This window comes from Dipodomys spectabilis, unplaced genomic scaffold, assembly GCF_019054845.1.
Source record: "Dipodomys spectabilis isolate Male_0828 unplaced genomic scaffold, ASM1905484v1 ptg000095l, whole genome shotgun sequence".
In the NCBI taxonomy this organism is placed as follows: domain Eukaryota; kingdom Metazoa; phylum Chordata; class Mammalia; order Rodentia; family Heteromyidae; genus Dipodomys; species Dipodomys spectabilis.
Genome location: NW_024870772.1, coordinates 25222938 through 25247240, shown reverse-complemented (window position 1 = coordinate 25247240; position 24303 = coordinate 25222938). Strand labels below are relative to the sequence as shown.

General features: G+C 36.3%; 1 protein-coding gene across 1 annotated transcript in view; it reads right to left on the bottom strand.

Moving 5' to 3' along the window:
- Positions 1–24303, bottom strand: part of Pspc1 (paraspeckle component 1) — a 69292-nt gene that overhangs the window by 1930 nt on the left and 43059 nt on the right. The window contains exons 7-8 of the mRNA XM_042685463.1: positions 6094–6151; positions 1958–2127 (exon numbers count right to left, since the gene is read on the bottom strand). Coding sequence (XP_042541397.1) covers positions 1958–2127; positions 6094–6151 — 228 coding nt within the window. The remainder of the gene's footprint in view (positions 1–1957; positions 2128–6093; positions 6152–24303) is intronic.

The window sequence follows — 24303 nt, the reverse complement described above, 5'->3', positions numbered from 1 at the left end:
TCCTTTTGGGGGGTTTTGTTTTTTTGGTTGATTTTTGTTTCAGAATCTTCTTATATTATATAGCCCAAACTCATCTTGCAACTCACAATCTGCCTGCCTGTACTAGGATTACAAGTATGTGCTACCATGCCCAGAAACAAAAATACTTTTTAAAAAGAAATCAGAGAAATAAAACTGGGGACCCAGCATCACCTTCTATTCTAAAAAGCACAACCATTCTAAAAACGTAAATATCAATACTTTTAAGGAACAGAGCACTAGTACAAACAACACATAATGGTTACTTCAATATGGACACTTTTGAGCTGCTTTCATTCAAGAACTAATCTTAGTAAAATTGACTTAGGTTTTAAGATTGACTGATTACTTGTAATATAGAACTAGAACTAATAATAACACATAGAACATCTGAATAACTTATTTTGAAAAGTTTTGCAATAATTACACAATAACATATTCCTTAAGTATAGCAGTAAAATGTAGGTGCAAAAACACCAAGGATAATATTTTAAATGAAGTTCACAATTTTGGGAAATGGGATAGAACATGAGAGCTAATGTTACTTCCATGTTACTACTGATGATTACATGTTAAAAAAAATTGAATCAAAATGTTTTTATTACCTTTCACAGCCATTACTACAAAAACATAGAACCTACTAAAGGAGAAAATACACTAAACTGAATTATGTACCATCTGTTTATAGAGGGTATCATAACATTGCCTCATTACCACCCTGAAAAAACTATCATTTAAAAAAAAAAACAAAAAAACTCCAGCTGTCCAAATTTTCTAAATTCTGAAGATTTTTTTTTATCAATTCTAAGATGCACAATGTCTTAATTTCAATGCCTTTGTTTTTTGTTTTTTTTTCTTTTGTGCTGGTCATAGGGCTTAAACTCAGGGCCCAGGTGCTGTCCATGAGCTTTTGTGCTCAAGGCTTAGGCTCCTCTACTTCTTGAGCCACAGCTGCACTTCCAACTTTTTGGTAGTTATAAATGGAGACAAAGAGTCTCAGACTTTCCTGCCTGGGCTGGCTTTGAACTGTGATTCTCAGATCTCAGCCTCCTGAGATTGCTCCTGAGTTGCCAGATTTACAGGTGTGAGCCATCAGCATCTGGCATAGTATCTTCTTAATCACCATGAATATATAAATGATGGCAATGTCTCATTTTAATTGATAGTTTTTCCTTTTTTTCCTTTGTTTTTAAAGCTAGTAATAGTGCCATAATAATTATTCAAAATTTTCTATCAATTTTCCTTTACAAATGTCATTTAGAAAAAAAAAAATCTATTGAAAAGAAAGACCACATAAGAAAGCATTTTCCTAGTAAAAAGCCTCATTTAAATAGTGGCAAACAATAAAAGGTATCAGTCTTGACAATTTAACATTTAAACATAACAGAAATTACAACTGAAAAACCTTGTTTTTTAAAATATTTAACCCATACAAAGATATCTTCACACTCTCAGATGAAAACCAAAAGTGTTCACAGTGAAAATACTTTGAAATAAATCACAAGTAATCTTATCCAAACTGTTTACTGAAAACTGTGTTTTCACAAATAATTGGAGTACTACAGTCTCCAAAAGTTAACGAGTTCAAACAGAAAAAGAACAGTCACAAATACTTAATCACTATAATAACTGCTGGTAAGAGAATACCAATTAAAAAGATCAAAAATAACTATGTGTATGTGTTTGTGTGTGTGTGTGTATACATGCACGCACTGAAGTACAAAAGCATGCCAAGGATGTTAATCCTAACTCTTAGGCTATTTAAAAATTGTCTCTTATAATCAAAACTTAATGTCACTAATTACTTTTTCTTCATTGGCTGTCCATCTCTACCTACCACACCAAACCAAATGATGCCAAATTATGTTAAGTGTGAAGTTATCTTTGGGGCAGAAGTATGTTACTAAATATAATCAAAATAATGTTTGTGATACATTACCACTGCTCCATTATCTGGCATCATTGGAGTTCCCATATTTGCAGCTCCTTCTGGTCCCATGGCAGGACCAGGACCCATTGGAGGGCCAGGTATAGTTCCTCTGTTGTTCATATTCATACCCATCATTGGAGGAGGACCTTGGTTACCAGCAGGTGCTGGGCTAAACGCATCTATGTAAAACAATCTATACTTAGAGCTGTCCTATCTTAGTATAGTAAACAAAAACAATTTTACAAAATGTATGCAATCTATATGCAGATTAGTATCAAAATCACTTTCATCCTTGAAGATGGAACACTCAATTATCTATTCTAAAACAGATTACCTCCTATAGGTAGAACTTAAATCCCTAAAACAAATATACATGAAACAAAAGAGGTATCTTAACTTTTTTAGGATAATTGAAACTGTAATAGTTTCAAATCATTTGAGTTTGACTGCACTTCTATCAGTTTTAATGAACAGCAAAGAAATAGCACTTTGAGACCAAAACAAAAACACTTGCTTGTCTTAAAGTCCTGACTAAATATTTGTATGTATAGACCTTAAGTTATAAGGTTTAAGTTATATATTCCCTGGAATATATACAAAGATGACTCTAAATAAATATCTTGTCTTTTACGTAGTTAAATTCCTTTCAAAATTGTGGGATTTTTTTTCACATTAGATTAAGTTATCCAATAGAAAAAAAATTAAAATGATACATCATGATTAAACTTTGTGCAAGTCAGGAGGAGAGGGTGCATGTGTGCATATGGCATATGTGGCTCGGTCTTGGGACTTAAACCAAAGTACTACATCTAAGCCTTTTGTGCCCAAGACTTAGCACTCTACTACTTGAACTACAGCTCACTTCTGGCAATTTGGCAGTAAACTGGAGATAGGAATTTCAAGAATTTGTCTGCCTGGGTTTGCTTGATCCTCAGATCTCAGCCTCCTGAGTAACTAAGATTACAGGCATCTGAAACTTATTTTTAAAACACAACTGCACTCAAATACAGATAAAATCATTACATGGATATTTTGGCATGTGACATCCTGAAAAAGGGAATACTCAGATATACTTCATCAAAAGAAGGTATCCACACCTCATGTTAATTGCAGCAGTGTTTGAACTGTTAATACTACAGGTAATTCTAAACACAATATTATTAGGCATTTTCTTTATAATCAGTTTCCTTTGAAAATATTCACTTGCTTATAATTAAGATAGGCTCAATTTAGGGTTTTCGTCTACTATTTCATTATGTAAATCAATTCTCTTAACATACAGGGCTAATATACACTATGAAATAGTTTTCATTCAGACCCACTACAGAATACATAAAAGCAACTGAAGTCTACACAGTGGTCAAATACAATGACCAAATCAAAGAAAGAAATGGTACTATACCCCTGCCAGAGCCTGACTTCACTTACTACTCTTTGAATGCAGTCCCAGAAAACAAGCAACTTCAAAGGAAGGAATAATTCCTTTAATCTCTAAAATATTCTTGTTGATAAACCTATACTCTAACCAAGAATATTTCACTTTCTCACTTTAAGTGTATAATAGACATAATTTTAAGGTAATAGTATGGAAGACAATTTATACAGATATCTCACCTCAATTTTCCCCAACAAGAACAAATTAAGGGTGTTATCTTACTCCTTCCGTGTTGGGGGAAGGGACCTTGTTATATAGCCCAAGTAGGCCTTGACCCCAACATTCACACCTTCCCAGTATGGGATCAAAGTCATGTGCCACCACACCTGATCATACCTGACTTCCTTTCTCTTTAAGAAACTATAACTGTTACACTTATCTAGTCTGGATGCTAACTAAAATATTGAGTATTTTAAAATTCAAAAATTTTATTTCCAACTATAAGTAGTTGACTAAGACACTGATTTTTAGCACTTACATTGTCCAGTGGCCTAGCTATAAATGAATAAAATTTAACTCTAAGAAATGTTGGGCCATTAGCTGGCTATCTTAAAAGTTTTATAATCTGTATTTTACATGGTGTGCCGACTGACAATAAGCAGAAATATCTGCTGCAAATGCCACTAGTAAGTTGGGTAGGGGGGACATGCATGGATGTTGCTGAGTCCAAACCCAGGGTCTAGAGCATACTAAGCATGAGCTCTACCACTGGGTCATACTCCAGCACCATGGATGTAACTTGATGGGACAGGACAGTTTCACCTGCTCAACAGTAAATTGACTGGATAACTCCAATAAACCATTAAAAGTCTCACACTGAAGACTAAAGATGAAGAGACTATTAAATGAACTGGACATTAAAACAGCTAAGTACTTAAAACATAAATATGGTGAATAAAATTCCATAAAAACTTTTAGTCAGTTGAATTCACAACTAAAAAACATAAAGGAATTCCTAACAAAAGGAGCCCAGTGCTGATAGCTTATAATCCTAACTTCTCAAGTATGGGATCTGAAGATGACACAGTTCTAAGCCAACCTAAGCAGGAAAGTCCATGAGATTCTCATCTTCCCAGCCCCCCAATAAAGCCAGAAGTGGAACTGTGTCTCAAGTGGTAAAGCCACAAAGCTTAAGGACAGTACCCAGGCCCTGAGTTCAAGCCCCAGGACAGAAATGCATGCACATACACACACAAACAGAAAGGAATATTCTCATAAAATTGCTCATCAAGCAAAAAGAAAACTTTCAGGACTTTCTGCAACCCAAGAAATGGTATTAGAATTTATGCTGAATTAAAATTTATACCATTTCAGGGGCTGGGAAGGTGGCTCAGTGGTAGAGCGCTTGCCTTGAATGCCTGAGGCCCTGGGTTCGATTCCTCAGCACCACATAAGCAAAAAGAAAAAAGCTGGAAGTGGTGCTGTGGCTCAAGTGGTAGAGCGCTAGCCTTGAGCTGAAGAGCTGAGGGACAGCGCCTAGGCCCAGAGTTCAAGCCCCATGACCGGACCCAAAAAAATAAATAAAGTAAATTTTATACCATTTCAAAGTTTTGTTCTGATATTAACATAATCTAATGACTACAGGAGTCTTCAAATTTTCCTATAATCCACAATAATCTTATTCTTACTATCCTTAAAACCCAGAACCTAAAATAAACAACACTAAATTATTTCACCATTATAATCTCAGCTATTCTTCATAATTTATTTCTTATATTCTTAATTATTCTATGTGTCCATATACTGACATCATGATCAAGGCTTCTCTGAATAATGGTCATGTTTCATTCTTCTTTTATATTTCAGAGATGTTAATTCACTACTTTTCAGTAGCAAAGTGACCAATAAATAGCAATACCAGATTCTGATTAAAAGAGTAAAAGAACTAGTACCAGAGGCTTAAAAAAACAAGGCTACATATTCTAAGTTTTGTTTCATGTACCACATATTTTAAGAACATATAAATATATAAGATGGGTATTCAGTGGATGTTCTAGTAATACAAAGACATTTGAGCTATAGACTCATTATCTTATCTCTAAAGCATAACATTCCAAATTTTATCAAGACCTATAATAGTCCACTTACTTTTCCTTCCTTAGTTACGTGTTACTACTTTCGTACAGTAATTTAATATTAAAGTTGCTAGTATATATACTTTCTTGAAATTTTTATATCAACTCTAAACGTGCGTATTAAAAAGACATCTTATTTCCTCAACAAGTCACCATAGTCTCCAACATATACTGGAGATAAGGGGAAAAAGTTAACACTGGAAAGTAGAAAAATAGCTTCAAGTAGCATTACTAGTTTAAAAGTTTATAAAATGTTCTAAAAACATTTAAAAACACAACTCAAAAGCTATAAATTTCTAAGGTTAGAAAAGCCAATAAAACAAGATATCTGACTGTGAAGTACAACAGCACTGTATTACATCATGCAATGACTGAACAAGTTTCAGTATATATCAAAATTTAAATTTATAGGCTTCTACCATAGAAGTTATCAAAGAATAATATGTATTTTGGCTGTCAAAGTCTTCCTAGGCATTCATTTTAAAATAGTAACTTCTAAAAGGTTTCATTTCCAAAAATATTCATTCCATATTTTAGTTTCTTAGTAGTGCATAGATAGATATCATAAGCAGCATATACAATTCCCCCAAAGAATCACAAGTAAATTACAAAAGTCTTTTGCTTCAAATCCCTACCTCCCATGTTTATTGCTCCACGGGGACCCAAATCACCCATTCTCATTTCCTGTTCTCTCTGTAAGTAAACATAGTTGTCACAGTCAACCTATCGATTTTATGACTTACATTTCTCATCTAAAATCAAAAAGAAAAGAGTGAATTGCAACATCACTTTCCATTAAAATCTTTAAAATTTTCCAACTTATTTACATAATAATACCATCAAAAAATGAAAAAAGTTCAGCCTCCTAGGCTTAATACAAGTGCTTATTATACCTAATTTATATTGTAAGATTAAATTCAAAATTGTCCACATTACATAAAATCTATTACAGATTATTTTTATTCAAAGACACATACCTAAAACCTCAAGAAAAATTCACTAGTTATGGCTGGAAATGTGACTTAGTGGTAAGAGTACTTGCCTAACACACATGAGGCCCTGGATTTGATTCCTCAATACCACATAAACAGAAAAGGCTGGAAGTGGTGCTGTGGCTCAAGTGCGAGCCCTCAGCAAAAGAAACTGAGGGACAGTGCCCAGGCCCTGAGTACAATTCCTAAGATTGGCCAAAAAACAACAACAACATAAAAAAATTACAAGTTAGGACCAATTTTTTTTTCATCTCAGGTTTCCTAAGTCTTAGACAATTTTCATGGTTTAAAAGTTGGCAATTTATTCTTGAATTTTAGTTAACTACAGAAGTAAAATTTCACTGTCAGCCTATTTATATACCAAAAAAGACTTTATACAAGCAAATACTGAATATTCATAAAATACATACTGCTTTTCTTTAACTGAGCAGTGGTTTTACTTTAAAACCTGAATGAATGAAGTGTTACTCTTTGGCCAGTTCTGAAACAATACATTATCAAGGATAACTGTAATACAACATCTCAAAGAAATGTTCAAAACCTTTGAATATCATTACAGACACTACTTCAAACAATACATGCAACTAACCTAGAGATTTTTCTGTAGGTGAAATTAACATATGCAATTTTTACTTGATTTGATGACTGTTCTATTCAAATGTACTAAATGTAATCATGAAATATAGTGAAATTAAACCAAGAAGCAATGGCTATAATTCTCAATACCCAAGAAGCTGAGATCTGAAGATTATGGTTTAAGGTAAAGCCAAGCAGGAAAATCTAAAAGATGCTAATCCCCAATTAACCGCCACAAAGCCAGAAATGGCCCAATGACAGTGGCTCATACATGTATTCCTAGCTAGTCAGGAGGCTGAGATCTGAGGATCTCAGTTCCAAGCCAGTCTAGGCAATAAAGCTCAGGAGATGCTTACCTCTAAGTAACTACCAAACAATTGGAAATAGACCTGTGGCTCAAGTGGTAGAATGCTAGCTAGCCTTGAGCAAAAAAAGCTTAGGGACAGTGCCCAAGCCCAGAGTTCAAGTCCCAGGACAGGCACAAAAAAAAAAAAAAAAAAAAAAAAAAAAAAGCCATAATTTGAAGTGTGATTCAAGAGACTGGAGCACCAACTTTAAGGGGAAAAGCTCACCAACAGCATTAGGCCCTGTACCAGTACAAGTTCCAGCACCAGCACAAAAGAAGAAAAAACAATGAATATTTAAATCTAATGAGAGCATATTTACTGCACCTTAAAGCCATTTTACTAAAATCTAAATGCTGAACATTCTATTTGGTGATATAATACTTGTGAGAAGCACATATAAAACTAAAAATAAAGGACATAAAAAGCTATCTGGTGATAGAAACCTAAGAGTCATAAAGAACAAATGACTCCTTTAAAAATAAAAGAGCATGTAACTCAGTAGTATTGTTTAGCATTCAAGAAGCTTTGGACATTGGACCCTAACAAGGAAGCGGAAAATTTAAAACACTGCCCAAACATACCCAAAGGTAATCTTTAGCAAATATGTGGTACAGTGAGTAAACTATAATAAAAGTACTATCGGGAAGATATGTCACATGATTTATCTTTCTAAAAGTTTGTTGTTGTTGTTGTTGTTTTTGGGGGGTCGGTCATGGGGCTTGAATTCTAGGCCTAGGTGCTGTCCCTCAGCTCTTCAGTTCAAGGCTAGCACTCTATCACTTGAGCCACAGCACCACTTCCAGTTTTCTGGTGGTTTATTGGAGATAAGAGTCTCACGGTCTTTCCTGCCCAGGCTGGCTTTGAACCGTGATGCTCGGATCTCAGCTTCCTGAGTAGCTAGGATTACAGGCGTGAGCCACCAAGCCCAGCTCTAAAAATTATTTTTAACTTTCATAAAAATATTTCTTCTCACAACTCTCATGTATTAATAGATACTATTATTAAACTACAAAAAATACAACACAGACTTTAAGACAAAAGTGACTGACAAAAACATTAAAAATAACAATAAAATTATATGTTAAAAAAATTAACTACTCTAAATCAAACACTCCTTATCACAACTTAGAACTTAGTTACAAATTACTGGAATAATATTCCAGTACATCAAGTATCTTCAATATGTAATTTATACCAGGTATCTGTTATTGAAAAGCTATTTGCATACAAGTGCTATATAGTAAAATACATGGAGCTTATTTTTGCTTTTTTGGAGCATGGGTTTAATTTACGTTTCTTTGGATTTGTCTTTACAATGAGAGGTTAGGAATACAATGTCAGTGGTATTGGTAAATGAAAGTTATACCTTTACTGCTTTAGACTTTCAAATATCCATTATATACTCAATACTATAACTCAAGGCTTATGAAATTACAGGGGTGACAAGGATGAGTATTAGGAGACACACTTTATACGGCTCTACATGTTTGAGTTCTAAGTATCTTTCTGTAATAACAATGTTTACCAGCTGTTAGTATTCAAAAAGGAAACTACTTTCTTTTCCATTTTCACCATTAGATTTTCTTGAGAAATGTTAACACCCTGAAGAAAGCAAGTGTTTTAAGTCAATAGTGCTAAGAGTAACAATACCATTCCTTTTTTGTGCTGTATGAGAAACATGTTCAAGGCCTACAATACCTTTCTTTAGATTAAATCATCAGAATGTTTTAGATTCCATATTAATAAAGCATCTCACTATACTAAAATACCCATTTATGTTGAATATTATAGTTTTGTCCACTTAGTATACATATAATACTTGTGTTTAGTAATGCTAACAAATACATTATGGAAAATTAAGGAACCCTAATTTACAAAGCTTTATTCTGAACTTTAAGAAGATATAGTGTAATTTGATGATAGATAAATCATTTTATAACAACTTAGGGAGTAAAAGAAGTTTGCAGCTTCCTAGTCAGTCATATGTTCAGATTCCTGCTACTTTCCAACCATTATTACATATTTCTACTAAAATGAAAGAGGGGTAGAATTAAGTGGATTTTATAAAGTAGAATTAAGGCAGTATTTTTCAGATGGACAGATCTATCTTACCACTTGATCCACAACTATGTTACCCATCCAAAAGACACTGATTTCTCTTATGAATTACCTTTAATATATTTTAAGTTAGAATTGATCCATGAGATTTTTCAAAAATAAATGATAACACTTCATTATCAAGCAAGAGTTGTGGTTTAAGCCAAAATAATTTGTATGCAACATTTCAAAAGACTTCAATGCAATAAAATAAATGATGAAAACTCAAGTTTAAAAGTACTGATTAAACCCCACAAGAAGGTCTTATTATCCCATTTCAGAGATAATAAAACTAAGGCACGGAGTTATTAAAAGTTTAACAAATAGAAGTTATCAATTGAAGAAAGAGTTGACAAAATTACACCTTCACATGATGCATTCTTCATTCTTTAAGAATCCCAACAGTAGAAACCTAGTAAAAGTTAAGAATATTAACTTACAGAATTTATAAAACTCTGTACTTTCAGATTAAAAAGAACTATAAATTGACAACTGAAAAAAGGAAGCAAAGTATAGTTGATTTACAAAACATATGTCAAAGCACAACCCATAATAACAAAAGATCTCAAAGTGCTAGAAGACACCACAACTCTGTCAGGGAAATACACAAAGTTACAATGGTTCCGTTTCACTGACACTAAGAGTTATATATAATACTATAACTAGTCTGCATGATGAACTAGTCTTGATAGCTGAACTCAGGGCCTTGCAGTTATTTGACAAGTGCTCTCTCTACCTCTAGAGCCACAATTCTACCTAATACTATGATCAAAATTGAATACCACAAAGGAATAATTGGAAAAAAAAAAACCACTGATCTATTAACACAAATCAGAGAATCTCAACCGACAGAGAATTTGACATATACAGTTAAAATACAACTTGTACTTTCAGATGAGTACCTAGAAGAAGTAGTGAAATTTAATACATTAACATTTGAATTATCTATAGTATTTATCATATTTTACTATGTTTTCTAATAATTGGCACATGGTGATATAAATTATGCTTGACTAAAATATTAAGTTAGACCAATGGATTTTACTGCAAAGAGTACTTTTAAGTCATTACTACTTAAGTATTACATGTAAACTGTAGATTACCTACAACTGTCTTAAAAAAATATTAATTCACTACTCTATTCATCCACAAATGAGAAATTTTCATGGATTTTAACCAAAAGACTTTTTTTTTGTACCAGATAGGATACAAAGGCAAATATGGGAAGTCAACCATTTTCAATAGAATTAAACATTTTTTTTAATGTACACACATAAAACAATACCATTTTCCTCACTACATTGAAGTCAAATAATAAAGACCTTATAGTGGTTAAAAAAAAAAAATCACACTTCTCCATTTACAATGCATTTTCTTTAAAATTTTCTTTAATTTCTAACACAGCAAATAGTGATATAACCCAAACAAAACCTCTTTGAAGTCCTCAGTATTCTTAATAATGTAAAGGGATCTATAAGTCAAAAAGTTTGAGAAGGGCTGGGAAGGTGGCTCAGTGGTAAAGTGTTTCCCTTGCATTCATGAGACCCTGGGTTCCATTCCTCAGTACCACATATGCAGAAAAGGCCAGAAGTGGCTCTGTGGCTCAAGAGGTACAGTGCTAGGCTTGAAGTGAAGAGCTGAGGAACTGAGGGACAACACCCAGGCCCAGAGTTCAGGCCCCATGACTGACCAAAAATAAAAAAAAGAAGTTTGAGGAACACCCTTATTAAAGTTTTAATGTGTTTTCTTTCATGAAAACTAAAAATAGAAATTTTTCAACTAATGTTGAGTACCAATGGCTCACAACTGTAAGAGGCTGAGAGCTAATGACTAAAGTTTGAAGCCAGCTCAGGCAGAAAAGTCCAAGAGTCTTATCTCAAGTTAACTAGTCAAAAAAAAAAAAAAAAAAAAAGGAGAGCTGTGGCTCAAGCAGTAGAGCACTAGCATTGAATGAAAAATATTAATGACAGCACCAAGCACTGAGTTCAAGCTCTAGTACCAGTGTACACATGCAATGCATGTACAAATGTGTGCCTGCACACAGACACGCACACGCGCACGCACACGCACACACACAAACTACTAATCTAAATTAACCTACTTCTCAAAAGGTAAGCAGGGCTGGGAATGTGGCTTAATGGCTGAATGCTTGCTTACCTAGCACTCATGAAGCCCTGGGTTTGATTCTTCAGTACCACATACACAGAAAAAGCTGTGGCTCAAGTGGTAGAGTGCTAGTCTTGAGTAAAAGAAGCTCAGGGACAATGCGCGGCCGTGAGTTCAAGCCCAGGACTGACTCTCTCCCCTCAAAAAAAGGAATATACACATATATGTGGTAAACATACCATCTGACCTTATTTTTCTTTTAATATTTAATACTTGGGATTCCAATCTGTGGTTTTAAAGTAACTGGACCACATTTTTAAGGAAATCTAATTGAAAATCATGACTTTCAAGTTACACACACACACACACACACACACACACACACACACACACACACACACACACACACACTCTCTCTCTCTCTCTCTCTCTCTCTCTCTAAATTATCAGCAAAAAGATTTCCTCATTGAACATTTCAACCAAAATGAGCCACACCTACAATCCTAGCTGCTCAGGAGGCTGAAATCTGAGAATTATTGATCAAAGCAAGCCAGGGAGTAAAGTCCACAAGAATCCTATCTCCAAGTAGCCACCCACAAAAGCTGGAAATAGAATGTGGCTCAAGTGAGAAATGCTAGTTCTGGACAAAAAAAATAGGGGCAGCACTCAAGCCAAGTTGAAGCCCTTGGACCATCAAAAAAAATAAGAAAACCTCAAAAGACAAGTCTTTTTGCTAAGAAATTGTTCACTTCTATAAAAAAAAAGTCAAGATACTGAACAGACTATTATATATATATATATATATATATATATATAATTTGGGGGGGAGGTTAGGTTGTGGGGCCTGAACTCTGGGCCTAGGCGCAGTCCCTCAGCTCTTCAGCTCAAGGCTAGTGTTCTAGCATTTGAGCTACAGTGCCACTTCTGTCTTTTTCTGATTATATGGTGCTGAGGAATGGAACCCAGGGCCTCACACATGCAAAGCAAGCACTCTACCACTGAGCCACTTTCCCAGCCCCAGCATATTAAATTTTTAAAGATAAAATTATTTTTAACTAAAAAGGAGTTAAGAACCATGTTCCCCATTGATGCAAGTAGCAGTATGCAAACTTTACAAAATTCAAAGTCATTAAAAACAAATTCTAGAACATTATCTCATTGCTAGATAAAGGGAAAATATTTTATGAAATGTAAGACAGTCTTTTAGTATCATAACCTATGTTTTCCCACCTCTATTTGAATATATGCATTCCAAATTACCCCTATCCATGTGGATACTGTCTTCTTGTTCTATGATTGTTAAATGTCCTATCATATTATTTACAAACATCACATTGAAAAACAATATAATGCTATATATTAACTCAAATGACCAATGTCCCAAAACATTCACAACACAAATGCTGGCAAGGATATGGAACAACAGGAATCCTCATTCCTTGCTGGGAGAAATGCAAAATAGTACAGCCATTTTAGAAGGCCGTCTGCAGTTCTTATAAAACTATACTCTTACCATATGATCCACCAATCAAGCTCCTTGCTTTTTAACAAAACTATACTCTTACCATATGATCCACCAATCATGCTCCTTGCTTTTTACCAAAGGAGTTGAAAACTTCGGTCCACACAAAATCTGCACATGAATATTAATGGCATCTTAATTTATAAGTCTTAAAACTTGGAAACAATCAAGATTCCTTTAGTAGAAAAACAGATAAACTACAGTACACCCAACAGAATACTGAGTGCTAAAAAGAAATAAGCTATCAAACCATACAAAGACATGGAGGAAACATAAATACCTATTGCTAACTGAAAGAAGCCAATCTAAAAAGGTTACATACTGTAGCATTCTAAATATATGACATTATATAGACAGGATAATTATGAAAATACTAAAAGGAACAGTGACTGTCAGGTCAGGAAGGAGGGAGGAATAAACGATACAAGATATTTAAGGAGATGAAAATATTCTGTGTTATACTATAATAGTGGATAATGGTAAGTAAATGTCATTGTACTTTTTTAAAACCTAGTGAATGTATAATAAAGAATTAACCTAAGGCAAATTACTGACAGGGGTTGATAAGAACATGTCAATGTACGTTCATCAATAACAAATATGCCACTCTGTTTTGGGATTTTGATAGCTAGGGAAGCTGTGCATATGTGGAAGAAGTATGCAGAAAACCTCCGCATTTTCCATTCATGTTGTGTGTGTGTGTGTGTGTGCACGCGCACACGCATGCACACAGGCATGCGCGCACACACCTGTCCTAGAGCTTGAACTCAAAGCTTGGGCATTGTCACTGAGCTTTTTTTGTTCAAGGTTAGTGTTCTACCTCTAGAGCCAAAGTTCCACTTCTGGATCAACTAGAGATTAACTAGAGATAAAAGAGACTCACTGATTTTCCTGCCTGGGAGAGCTTTGAACCTAAATCCTTGGATCTCAGCCTCCTAAGTAGCTAGTATTTCAGACATGAGCTACCAGTGCCCAGCCATTCAATTGTTTTGAGTGTAAAACAACTCTTTAAAAAAGTTCAAAAGAGGAAGGATGAAAGGAAAGGAATAAGGAGAAGGAGAGGTAAGAGTATGAAGAGGGCAAGGAAAAAGGGACAAGAGGGGAAGGGAAAAGGGAAAGAGAAGAATGGGAAGGGAAGGAGAGGGGAGAAGGGGAAGGGATGGGAAGACCAGGGAATAACTCAATGGTAGAACATTTGCATGAGGCTCTAGGCTCTATGTTTGATACCCAATCCCTCCCCACCACAAAAAAAGTTAAAATAAACTTCAAAATACTTGTGTTCTAATCATCAGTTATACTTTATAGTAAAAGGTAAGTGATAAAAAAGAAAAATGGTTGTTCCTTACTAAATACTGGATCAGAAATCATAAAAACAAACAGAAGTAGAGTGTATTATTTGAAGCATATACCTTCTCAATTTCAAAACCTTGGTTCAGTGAACAAATAAATATAATATTTTGGGGCTGGGAAGGTGGCTCAGTGGGAGAGCGCTTGCCTTGCATGCATGAGGCCCTGGATTCGATTCCTCAGCACCACATAAGCAAAAAGAAAAAAGCCGGAAGTGGCACTGTGGCTCAAGTGGTAGAGCTCCAGCCTTGAGCTGAAGAGCTAAGGGACAGCGCCTAGGCCCAGAGTTCAAGCCCCACAACCGGACCCCCAAAAAAAAAAAAAAAATTGATGTTATTATGAAAACTCAACTTACAGCCAGGTGTGGGAGCACTTACTAGTAATAAAATTAAATGCCTGGCTGTAATCCCAGTTATTACTCAGGAGTCAGAGACAGAACAAATCTATGAGTGAGACCAGCAAAAAGCAAAGATAGAAAACAAGACAAGTAAGGGCCTGGCTCAGTTGGCACTTGCCTACCATGTGGGTGGCCCTGGGTTTGATCCATAATACCTTGGAAAAAGAAAGAAAATCCTCAGTATGTATGTAGAAAAATTAGCAACCGCTTTTGAATAGAGTACTTATGAAAAGCAACTACGTAAGATATAGCATACAAAGACAAAAGGGAATGCTTAACTTTAAACAAACTTATTCAGCTGAGTATCCTATTCTTAATACATGTACTTGACTATCATTTTCAACTATCAAGGCAAACTCTGAAGTACTCTTCTTTTTTTGTGTAGTCTTGCGGTGTAGACAATGCGAGACTCAAATTCCTAATCCTCTGGCCTCAAACTCTTGAATTATAGGATTACAGGTATACCCCAAGCTCAGCTAAAGTAGTACTTTTTTTTTTGTCGGTCATGAGGCCTGCACTCTGGGCCTGGGCACTGTCTCTCAGCTCTTCAGCTCAAGGCTAGCGCTCTACCACTTGAGCCACAGCGCCACTTCTGTTTTTTTCTGCTTTTGTGGTGCCGAGGGCCTCATGCATGCAAGGCAAGCCACCTTCCCAGCCCAAACAGTACTTTTAATACCTAGATTTCATCAGATATATTCATCTAATTGAGTTCATTCCAAACTCATAAGAAAATGACACAACCACCATTAATAAAAGCTCAGATAATACTGGTGACTGGTCTGCATCTTATTCATAATCCTTTTCCATATAAAAAAAATTTCTTACCAAAGTTAAACAGCTATTATAATGGGCAAAATCAATATATAAAAGATGAACCAGAGATTGATGAAAAGAAGTAATGGAAGAAGAAAAAAAGCACATAAATGTCCAGTGCATGAAAAATTAAGTACACACAGAGGAGAAAATAATTTTTTTTTTTTTTTTGTCGGTCGTGGGGCTTGAACTCTGGGCCTGGGCACTGTCCCTCAGCTCTTCAGCTCAAGGCGAGCGCTCTACCACTTGAGCTACAGCGCCACTTCCGGTTTTCTGGTGGTTTATTGGAGATAGGAGTCTCAAGGTCTTTCCTGCCCGGGCTGGCTTTGAACCGCGATCCTCAGATCTCAGCCTCCTGAGTAGCTAGGATTACAGGCGTGAGCCACCAGCGCCCGGCGAGAAAATAATTTTTATGATTAACAAGCTTCACATAAATTATTATTTTAGAAAAGTTATCTTAATAGTTTCCAGAACCTTGACATTTTGAAAAATGAATATTTGTTTTTTTTCTAGGTAGATAATTCAAAATAACCAATTAAGTATAATTTTTAAGTGGTAGGTGGAAGCAAAACAGCAAGATATTTAAAGTTTTTTACCATAAGACAAGCTGTTAAAAATCTATCCATTAGCTGGGTGCCAGTGGCTCATGCCTGTAATCCTAACTATTCAGGAGGCTGAGCTCTAAAGGATCACAGTTCAAAGTAAGCCTGGGCAGGAAAGTCTCTGTGATTCTTATCTCCAATAAACCGCCAGAAAATAGGAAATGGCATTGTGGCTCAAGTGGTAGAGCCCTAGCCTTGAGCTGAAGAGCTAAGGGACAATGCCCAGGCCCAGAGTTCAAGCCCCACAAGCACACACACAAACACACACACACACACACGCACACGCACACGGACACGCACACATGCACACACAAAATCTATCCATTATTTAAAATCAAGATTTCGAAAAGGCAACATTATGCTAAAAGAAGAAGTTATATCACAAAAACTATGGTAAGTTTACAAAGAAGACAGTGTTTAAAACATGGTACAATTAATAGAAGGCATTATAATGCAAAAAAAAAACTTACCCATATACTTTCAGTTATCTGTTACAATAACACAGCAATCTCACTTTATAAATGCATTTTATCAGTATAGAGAGCATGCTTAGGACCACAAGTTCCTATGCCTTACTGTTAGCAGTTGGTATTAAACATGAATATAATGAATTTAATATAATTTAAAATAAAACTGACATTTCAGGAAAAATTGTAAGTATAGAACATTTTAAAATAATAATCACCATGTAAAACAATTCTTAAATATGTTAACTAAGTACTAATGCAGAAATAACAAAATATAAATAGCTTTCAGGAATCACTATCAATTCATATTACTTAATAAGCAAACCTTTTGTATGTTGCACATATTAGATACTTCATGAAATATATTTAGCTTAATCACTTCTGCAATCTTGACTTTCCTCACCTCCATTTCCTCAGAAAACATGAATATTAGGCTAAAAGATCTTACCATTCTAAACCAAAAATTTTAAACTTACCACTTCATATGAAAAGACATGAGGTAGACCTACAACACAGCAGAATAATAAAAACGTGGGGACGGGGAAGAAACAATCAAAATTCCTCAAAAATATATAACATTCTCCAGTAGAGAATTTCTTTTCTCCAAACTCCCAGAATCATTTTGCTGTATCTCTTCAGTTCTCTGGGTAACGTTTTCTATACTTAATATTCCCTAATACACTCTATAATGCTCAGCACTATGTTTTGAACACAAGAAACAGGAAACAAGATTTTCCTCCTAAATGAAAACCTCTTCCTGTAATGGAAAGCAGTCCTGTAAGTGTAACACTCTGAAGAGATATTCAAGTGAGATCCTCAGATTGAAAAGTTAGGTGTGCTGAAAACCAAGCACAAAAAAAAAAAAAAAATTGTTGGTTATTTCACTGTTTATTACTTACTATAAAGTCTATGAAAAACAGGTAACTATTCCTCAACACTACTATTTTTCAAATAACAAATACTTATTACATATGACATTACTATTCAATCATCAAGTATAGTGGCCCATAAAGAAAACTGAAAAAAAATCATGATTGAGCTGAACTGGCATTTTATTTATTTTATTTTATTTTTTTGATCAGTCATGGAGCTTGAACTCTGGGCCTGGGTGCTGTCCCAGCACTCTTCAGCTCAAGGCGAGCACTCTAACCCCTTGAGACATAGCACCATTTCCGGTTTTCTAGTGGTTTATTGGAGATAAGAGTCTCAGGGAGTTTCCTTCCCCCAGCTGGCTTTGAACGTGATCCTCAGATCTCAGCCTCCTGAATAGCTATGATATCAACAGTGAGCCACCAGCGCCTGGCTGATTTTTTTTTTTTTAAAGTGAGACTGGGCTCTATTCAATATGTAACCCAGGCTGGCCTCAAATTCGCATTCCTCTTGCATAGGCCTCCTGAATACTAACATCCTGAGTGCTAGGATTATAGGCATGTACCCACATCCCTCTATCAGTCCTGGCCTTTGAAAAAGAGACATCAAAAAATTATCTGATTCTTTTAATTTATATCTAATTTAGGATAAACGCACAATTCCCGACCCACAAAAACTCCCTGGGCACAATTTGTGGGTAATAAAGAAAAAAAAATGACCAGAACACGACTTGGTGAGTAATAAAAGTATATTAAAAAGAAAAAGATCACAGGTATAAGTTGTGCACTCAGCCTCAGGTGAACTGCATCTATATAGATATTCTCCAGGAAAAGAGATAAGGAAATTTTTCCTTTGATTAGAAACCTCTCCAAAAAACTAAAAGAGGGAGAACTAATTTTAAAAAAAGATACTAGAGTCATCTATCTTAAAAATGTCTTAGGAGGCTGGGAATGTGGCTTAGTGGTAGATGCTTGCCTAGCATTTATGAAGCCCTGGGTTCTATTCCTCAGTACCACATACACAGAAAAAGCCAGAAGCGGTGCTGTGGCTATAATGGTAGTGTGCTAGCTTTGAGCAAAAGAAGCTCAGGGACAGTGTGCAGGCCTTGAGTTCAAGACCCAAGACTGATACACCTCCTCCCGAAAAAAAAACAAAGTGTTAGAAGCCAGGAGCTGGTAGCTCACGCCTGTAATCCTAACTACTCAGGAAGCTGAGATGTGAGGATTGTGGTTCTAAGCCAGCCCCAGGAAAGTCTATGAGACTCTTATGTACAATTAACCACCAGAAAACCAGAAGTGCTGCTGTGGCTCAAGTGGTACAGAACTTACCTTGAGCTGAAGAGTTCAGGAACAGCACCCAAGCCCAGAGTTCAAGCCCTAAGACCTACCCCAACTCCCCCCACCCCGAAAAAAATTATTAGGCAAATCTAGTACGAAATCCTCAGATAAAAATATATAGTGTAAAAGACTAATCAATTCCATGTGAAATAATTACTGAGACTTATATGTTATACCCTGAAATGACTGACATAATAAAACAGAAAACCCATAAGATGTTAAAATCATAACGTGTGATTAGGTTGACCATATAACCAGGTTTGCCTAGCCAAGCCCATTCTATGTTTGATCTTAGAAAGTAATTTAAGTCTGGAGCCAGTGGCTCACACTTGTAATCTTACTCAGGAGGCTGAGAACTGTGGTTCAAAGCCAGCCAGGCCAGTAAAGTCCATGAGATTCTCATCTCCAATAAACTACCAGAAAACTGGAAGTGGTGCTGTGGCTCAAGTGGTAGAGTCCTGAGTCCTGATAGCTGAGACCTGAAGGATTGTGGTTAAATAGCCCCAGCAGTAAAGTCTGAGAACTCATATCTAGTTTCTTATCAAGAAATCAGAGAAGGAGCATGATTCTCTAGAGTTAAAGCCATGGAAGCTGACCAAAAAGAAAAAGAAACACTGACAACAAACCTTAAATGTAAATTTGCAATCATCAAAGAATATTCCCTAAAATATGAGTAAACATTAAAAAAAATTCTGTTTTCATTTGATCACAAAATTTAAGTTATAGTCAAGTATTCAGAGAAATTCTTGGTTCATCGTAATAATCAATTACATTAATGAGTAAATGAAAATTAACCAAGACTATTCACAACTAGGACATAGAACCATTGCAATATAAATGTTACGTATTTTGACTTTCCTAACCAGTGGAACATGCCATGTTTAAGGTAATAGGTAATAAATGACCAACAGATCATACCTATGTCTAAACACAAATCCTAAAGCATATAGCTCTGCAATTATTTCCTCAGTATGACAAAGACCACAAAAACATCTTGAAAAAACAATGTCCTTTGAATTATAAAAAAGATAAAAAGATGGTGCTGGGAAGGTGGCTCAGTGGTAGAGTGCTTGCCTTGCATGCATGAGGCCCTGGGCTTTATTCCTCAGCACCATATAAGCATAAAAAGCTGAAAATGGCCCCGCTCAAATGGTAGAGCACCAGCCTTGAGCTATTTGAAGAGCTCAGGATCAGAGCCCAGACCCAGTATTCAAGCCCCATTACCAACAAAAAATAAAAACTAAAAAAAAAGGAGAGGATAAGAAAAAGTAATACAGTAGGGTAAATATGATCAAAGTACATTATAAGCATGTATTGAAATATCACACAATGAAACTTGATACTGTACAATATGTGCTAATAAAAAATGTGAGATTATCAATAATATACTAGACATGTTTTACCACAAAAATAAGTCATTTCCCATCTTTTCCTACACACACACACACACACACACACACACACACACACACACACACACACACACACACACACAAAATCTACAATACAATAAAATGCCTTGTAAGGGATAAAGAATTTGTAGGATCCCAGTTCAAAGTTAGCACCTGCAGAAAGGTCCATGACACTTTTTCCAATTAGCCATCAAAAGGCTGCAAACAGAGGCCTGGCTCAAGTGAATGTCAGCCAGTCTGCAGCAAAAAACCAAGGGAGAATGTTAAAGGCCTAGTACCAGAACAAAAAGAAAACGAACAAGACTCATTCGCCTGTGTTTTAACTCTAGTACTTTTTAACAGCCATTTTTAACAGACTTTTCCTAATTATTAAATTGGCTCTATATCAGAAACCAGGAAACATACTATAGTTTTGATATGTCTTAAACAGTTGTGTTACAACTACCAAACTCAGCCTTTGTAAGGCAAAGAAGTCATTAATTAATGTTAACTACTGTTATAATAAAATTGTATTTATAGCCGGGTGCTGGTGGCTCACACCTCATCCTAGTTACTCAGGAGGTGAGATCTAAGGATCATGGTTCAAAACCAGCCAGGCCAGAAAAGTACCCAAGAAATTCTTATCTCTAATTAACCACTCAAAAAAACCAGAAGTGGCTCAAGTGGTAGAGTGGTAACCTTGAGCACAAAGAGGCTCAGGAAGAGCACTCAGGCTCTGAATTCAAGCCCCATAACCAACAACAACAACAAAAATTGTATTTACAAAAAGAGGCCTATAAGATTAACCCTAGGCTACCCTACTATCTGTTGACCCTGGCCCAGATATGATTATAAGACTAAAAATTAATATACCTTAGCCAGGTGCCAATGGCTTATGCCTATAATCCTAGCTACTTAGGAGGCTGAGATCTGAGAATCAGCCCAGGCAGGAAAGTCCATGAGACTCTAATCTCCAATAAACCACCAGAAAATCGGAAGTGGCGCTGTGGCTCAAGTGGTAGAGCGTAGCCTTGAGCTGAAGAGCTGAGGGACAGCTCCCAGGCCCAGAGTTCAAGCCCCATAACTGCCAAAAAAAAAAAAAAAAAAAAAGATCAGGGGCTGGGAATGTGGCTTAATGGTAGAGTGCTTGCCTAGCATGCACCAAGCCCTGGGTTCTATTCCTGAGTACCACATAAACAGAAAAGGCGGGAAGTGGTGTTTTAGCTCAAGTTGTAGAGTGCTAGCCTTGAGCAAAATAAGTGCCCAGGCCCTTAGTTCAAGCCCCAAGACTGGGGAGGGGGGGGAGGGGAGAAAAGAATAAAAAAGAAATCAATAGAAAACACGTCAGAAACTACTTTGATCACACATGAAAGTAATTAAATTTCTGCATTATATCTAAAAATCCAATTTTGGGAGAAGCAGTACTAAGAGTGGGCTTCAAGCATACTAGAAAAGCCCTCTAACACTACGCCTCTGTCGTCTGCCCCCTTCCCATTTTGACAGAGAGAGAGAGAGAGAGAAAATGTATATGTGTACTAGAGATTGAACTCAAGGCCCAGGCACTGTCCCTGAGCTCTTATGATCAAGGCTCCACTTCAGACTTTTTGTTTTGTTTTTTCTTTTTGTCGGTCGTGGGGCCTGAACTCTGGGCCTGGGTGCTGTCCCTCAGCTCTTCACCTCAAGGATAATGCTCTACCACTTGAGCCATAGCACCACTTCCGGCTTTTTTCTGCTTATGTGGTGCTGAGGAATCAAACCCAGGGTCTCATGCATACAAGGGAAGCACTCTACCACTGAGCCACCTTCCCAGCCCACTTCAGACTTTTTGTAGGTTAATTGGACATAAGAATCTCATGAACTTTCTTGGGGCTGGGAAGGTGGCTCAGTGGTAAAGCGCTTGCCTTGCATGCCAGAGGCCCTGGGTTCGATTCCTCAGCACCACATAAGAAAAAAGAAAAAAAGCCGGAAGTGGCTCTGTGGCTCAAGTGGTAGAGCGCTAGCCTTGAGCTGAAGAGCTGAGGGACAGCGCCCAGGCCCAGAGTTCAGGCCCCACGACTGGACCCAAAAGAAAAAAAAAAAAAAGAATCTCATGAACTTTCTTGCCTAGTTTGTTTCAAATAGATATCCTAAGATCTTAACCTCATAAGTAGCTAGGATTATAGGAATGAGTCACTAGTGCCTGGTTAAGCTTTAATTTTGAGAAATCTTCTTTTAAGTTGTCAGACTGATCTAGAATTTGTGATTCTCCATCCTCAGCTTCCAGGGTAGTAGTTATTTCAGGTGCATAACATCACTCCAGCAGGGATTCACATTTTTAAAAAGCTCCTTAGGTGTTTGAAAAACAGTTTTTGGAAGAGGCATAAACTCGGTAGCTTCTGGGTATTTATTCCCCAACCTTTGCCAAGAGATTGAAACCAGGGTCTCACATAGGATACTACAGTATCAAAAACTCCAAAATGTTAACAATGTAGCATCTCTAACAGCATTTAATATGCTACAGCATTTAATATGCCTTATTTCCAAATCTTTGTTTTGTTTTTGATCCCAGTACAATGGTGGGGTGGGGCTTTGAACTCAGAGACTGAGCATTGTCCCCGAGTTTTTGTGTTCCAGGCTAGTGCTTTACCACTTAAACCACAGCCCTATGTACAGTTTTTTTGGTGGTTAAAGAGAAAGAGTCTCATGGACTTTCCTGCCTGAGCTGGCTTTGAACTGTAATCCTTAGGACTCAATTTCCTGAGTAGCAAGTTTTGCAAGGGGTGGGGGCACTGTCTGGGCACTGTCCCTGAGCTGCTTTTACTCAAGGCTAGCACTCTACCACTTTGAGCCACTACGCCACTTCTGGCTTCTTCTGTTTCTGTGGTACTAGGGAATCGAACCCTGGGCTTCATACATGCTAGGCAAACACTCTACCACTAAGCCACATTCTCAGCCTGAGTAAGAATATATTAAAGAATAATAAATGAAAATGTACTCATTATCTTGTCCATGTAATTGTAACCCCTCTGTACAGTATGTTCACAATAAAAAAAAGAATAATAAATGAGAGGTGGAGTCTTAACTAGCCATGAAAATTAACTTTACTATTATTACTTGGGCAATGAATTTACCAACTCATTCTTCCTTTTAAATTGAACAATGAAGAAAACCTAATTTCAAAGCTTTAAACACGGATTAAAATTGTTCACAAATGGACTGGGAAGGTGGCTCAGTGGTAGAGCACTTACCTTCCATGCATGAGGCCCTGGGTTTGATTCCTCAGCACCACATAAGCAAAAAGAAAAAAGCTGGAAGTGGCACTGTGGCTCAAGTGGTAGAGCACTAGCCTTGAGCTGAAGAGCTAAGGGACAGCGCCCAGGCTGGAGTTCAGGCCCCACGACTTGACCCAAAAAAAAAAAATTGTTAGCAATTTCTTTCAAAGACAGTTTTCAAAGCAAATGAAGGACAATTCAGACAACTTGCCTTAGTGTACAAATGTTATCAAGATGTTTTACTATTAGCAGTTGAGATGTATGAAGAACTTTTGTTAAGAATTCTCTTAGTGCTTGATTAGTTTATACTAATAAGCCTTTTTGCAGCCTAACATAAATACTAACTTATGGGGAAAAAAACAGCAAATATTGTAGCCCATGCATTGGTGCTCAGCCAGAAAGTTTTTTTTAATAAAGGACCAGATAGCAAATGCTCTTTAATTGTGTATTAAAAATAATCTTTAAAATTTTTGTTTTGAAACCAGGTCTTGCTAACATGTTCAAACTGGCATCAAACTTCTGGACTCACTAATCTTCCTGCCTTAGCCAAGACTACAGGTAAGTAAAACCATTCCCACTTTTCCTTTTGTCTTGTTGCCAATAAGCTTTTTAAAATCATAGGTCCATCCCTATTTCTGTAGTAGAATTGTACTTGGGTAATGGACAGTGGTCCCAGGCTATAATTTGCTCTACTCTAGCCCAATTAATTACATTGTTACATAATATATCC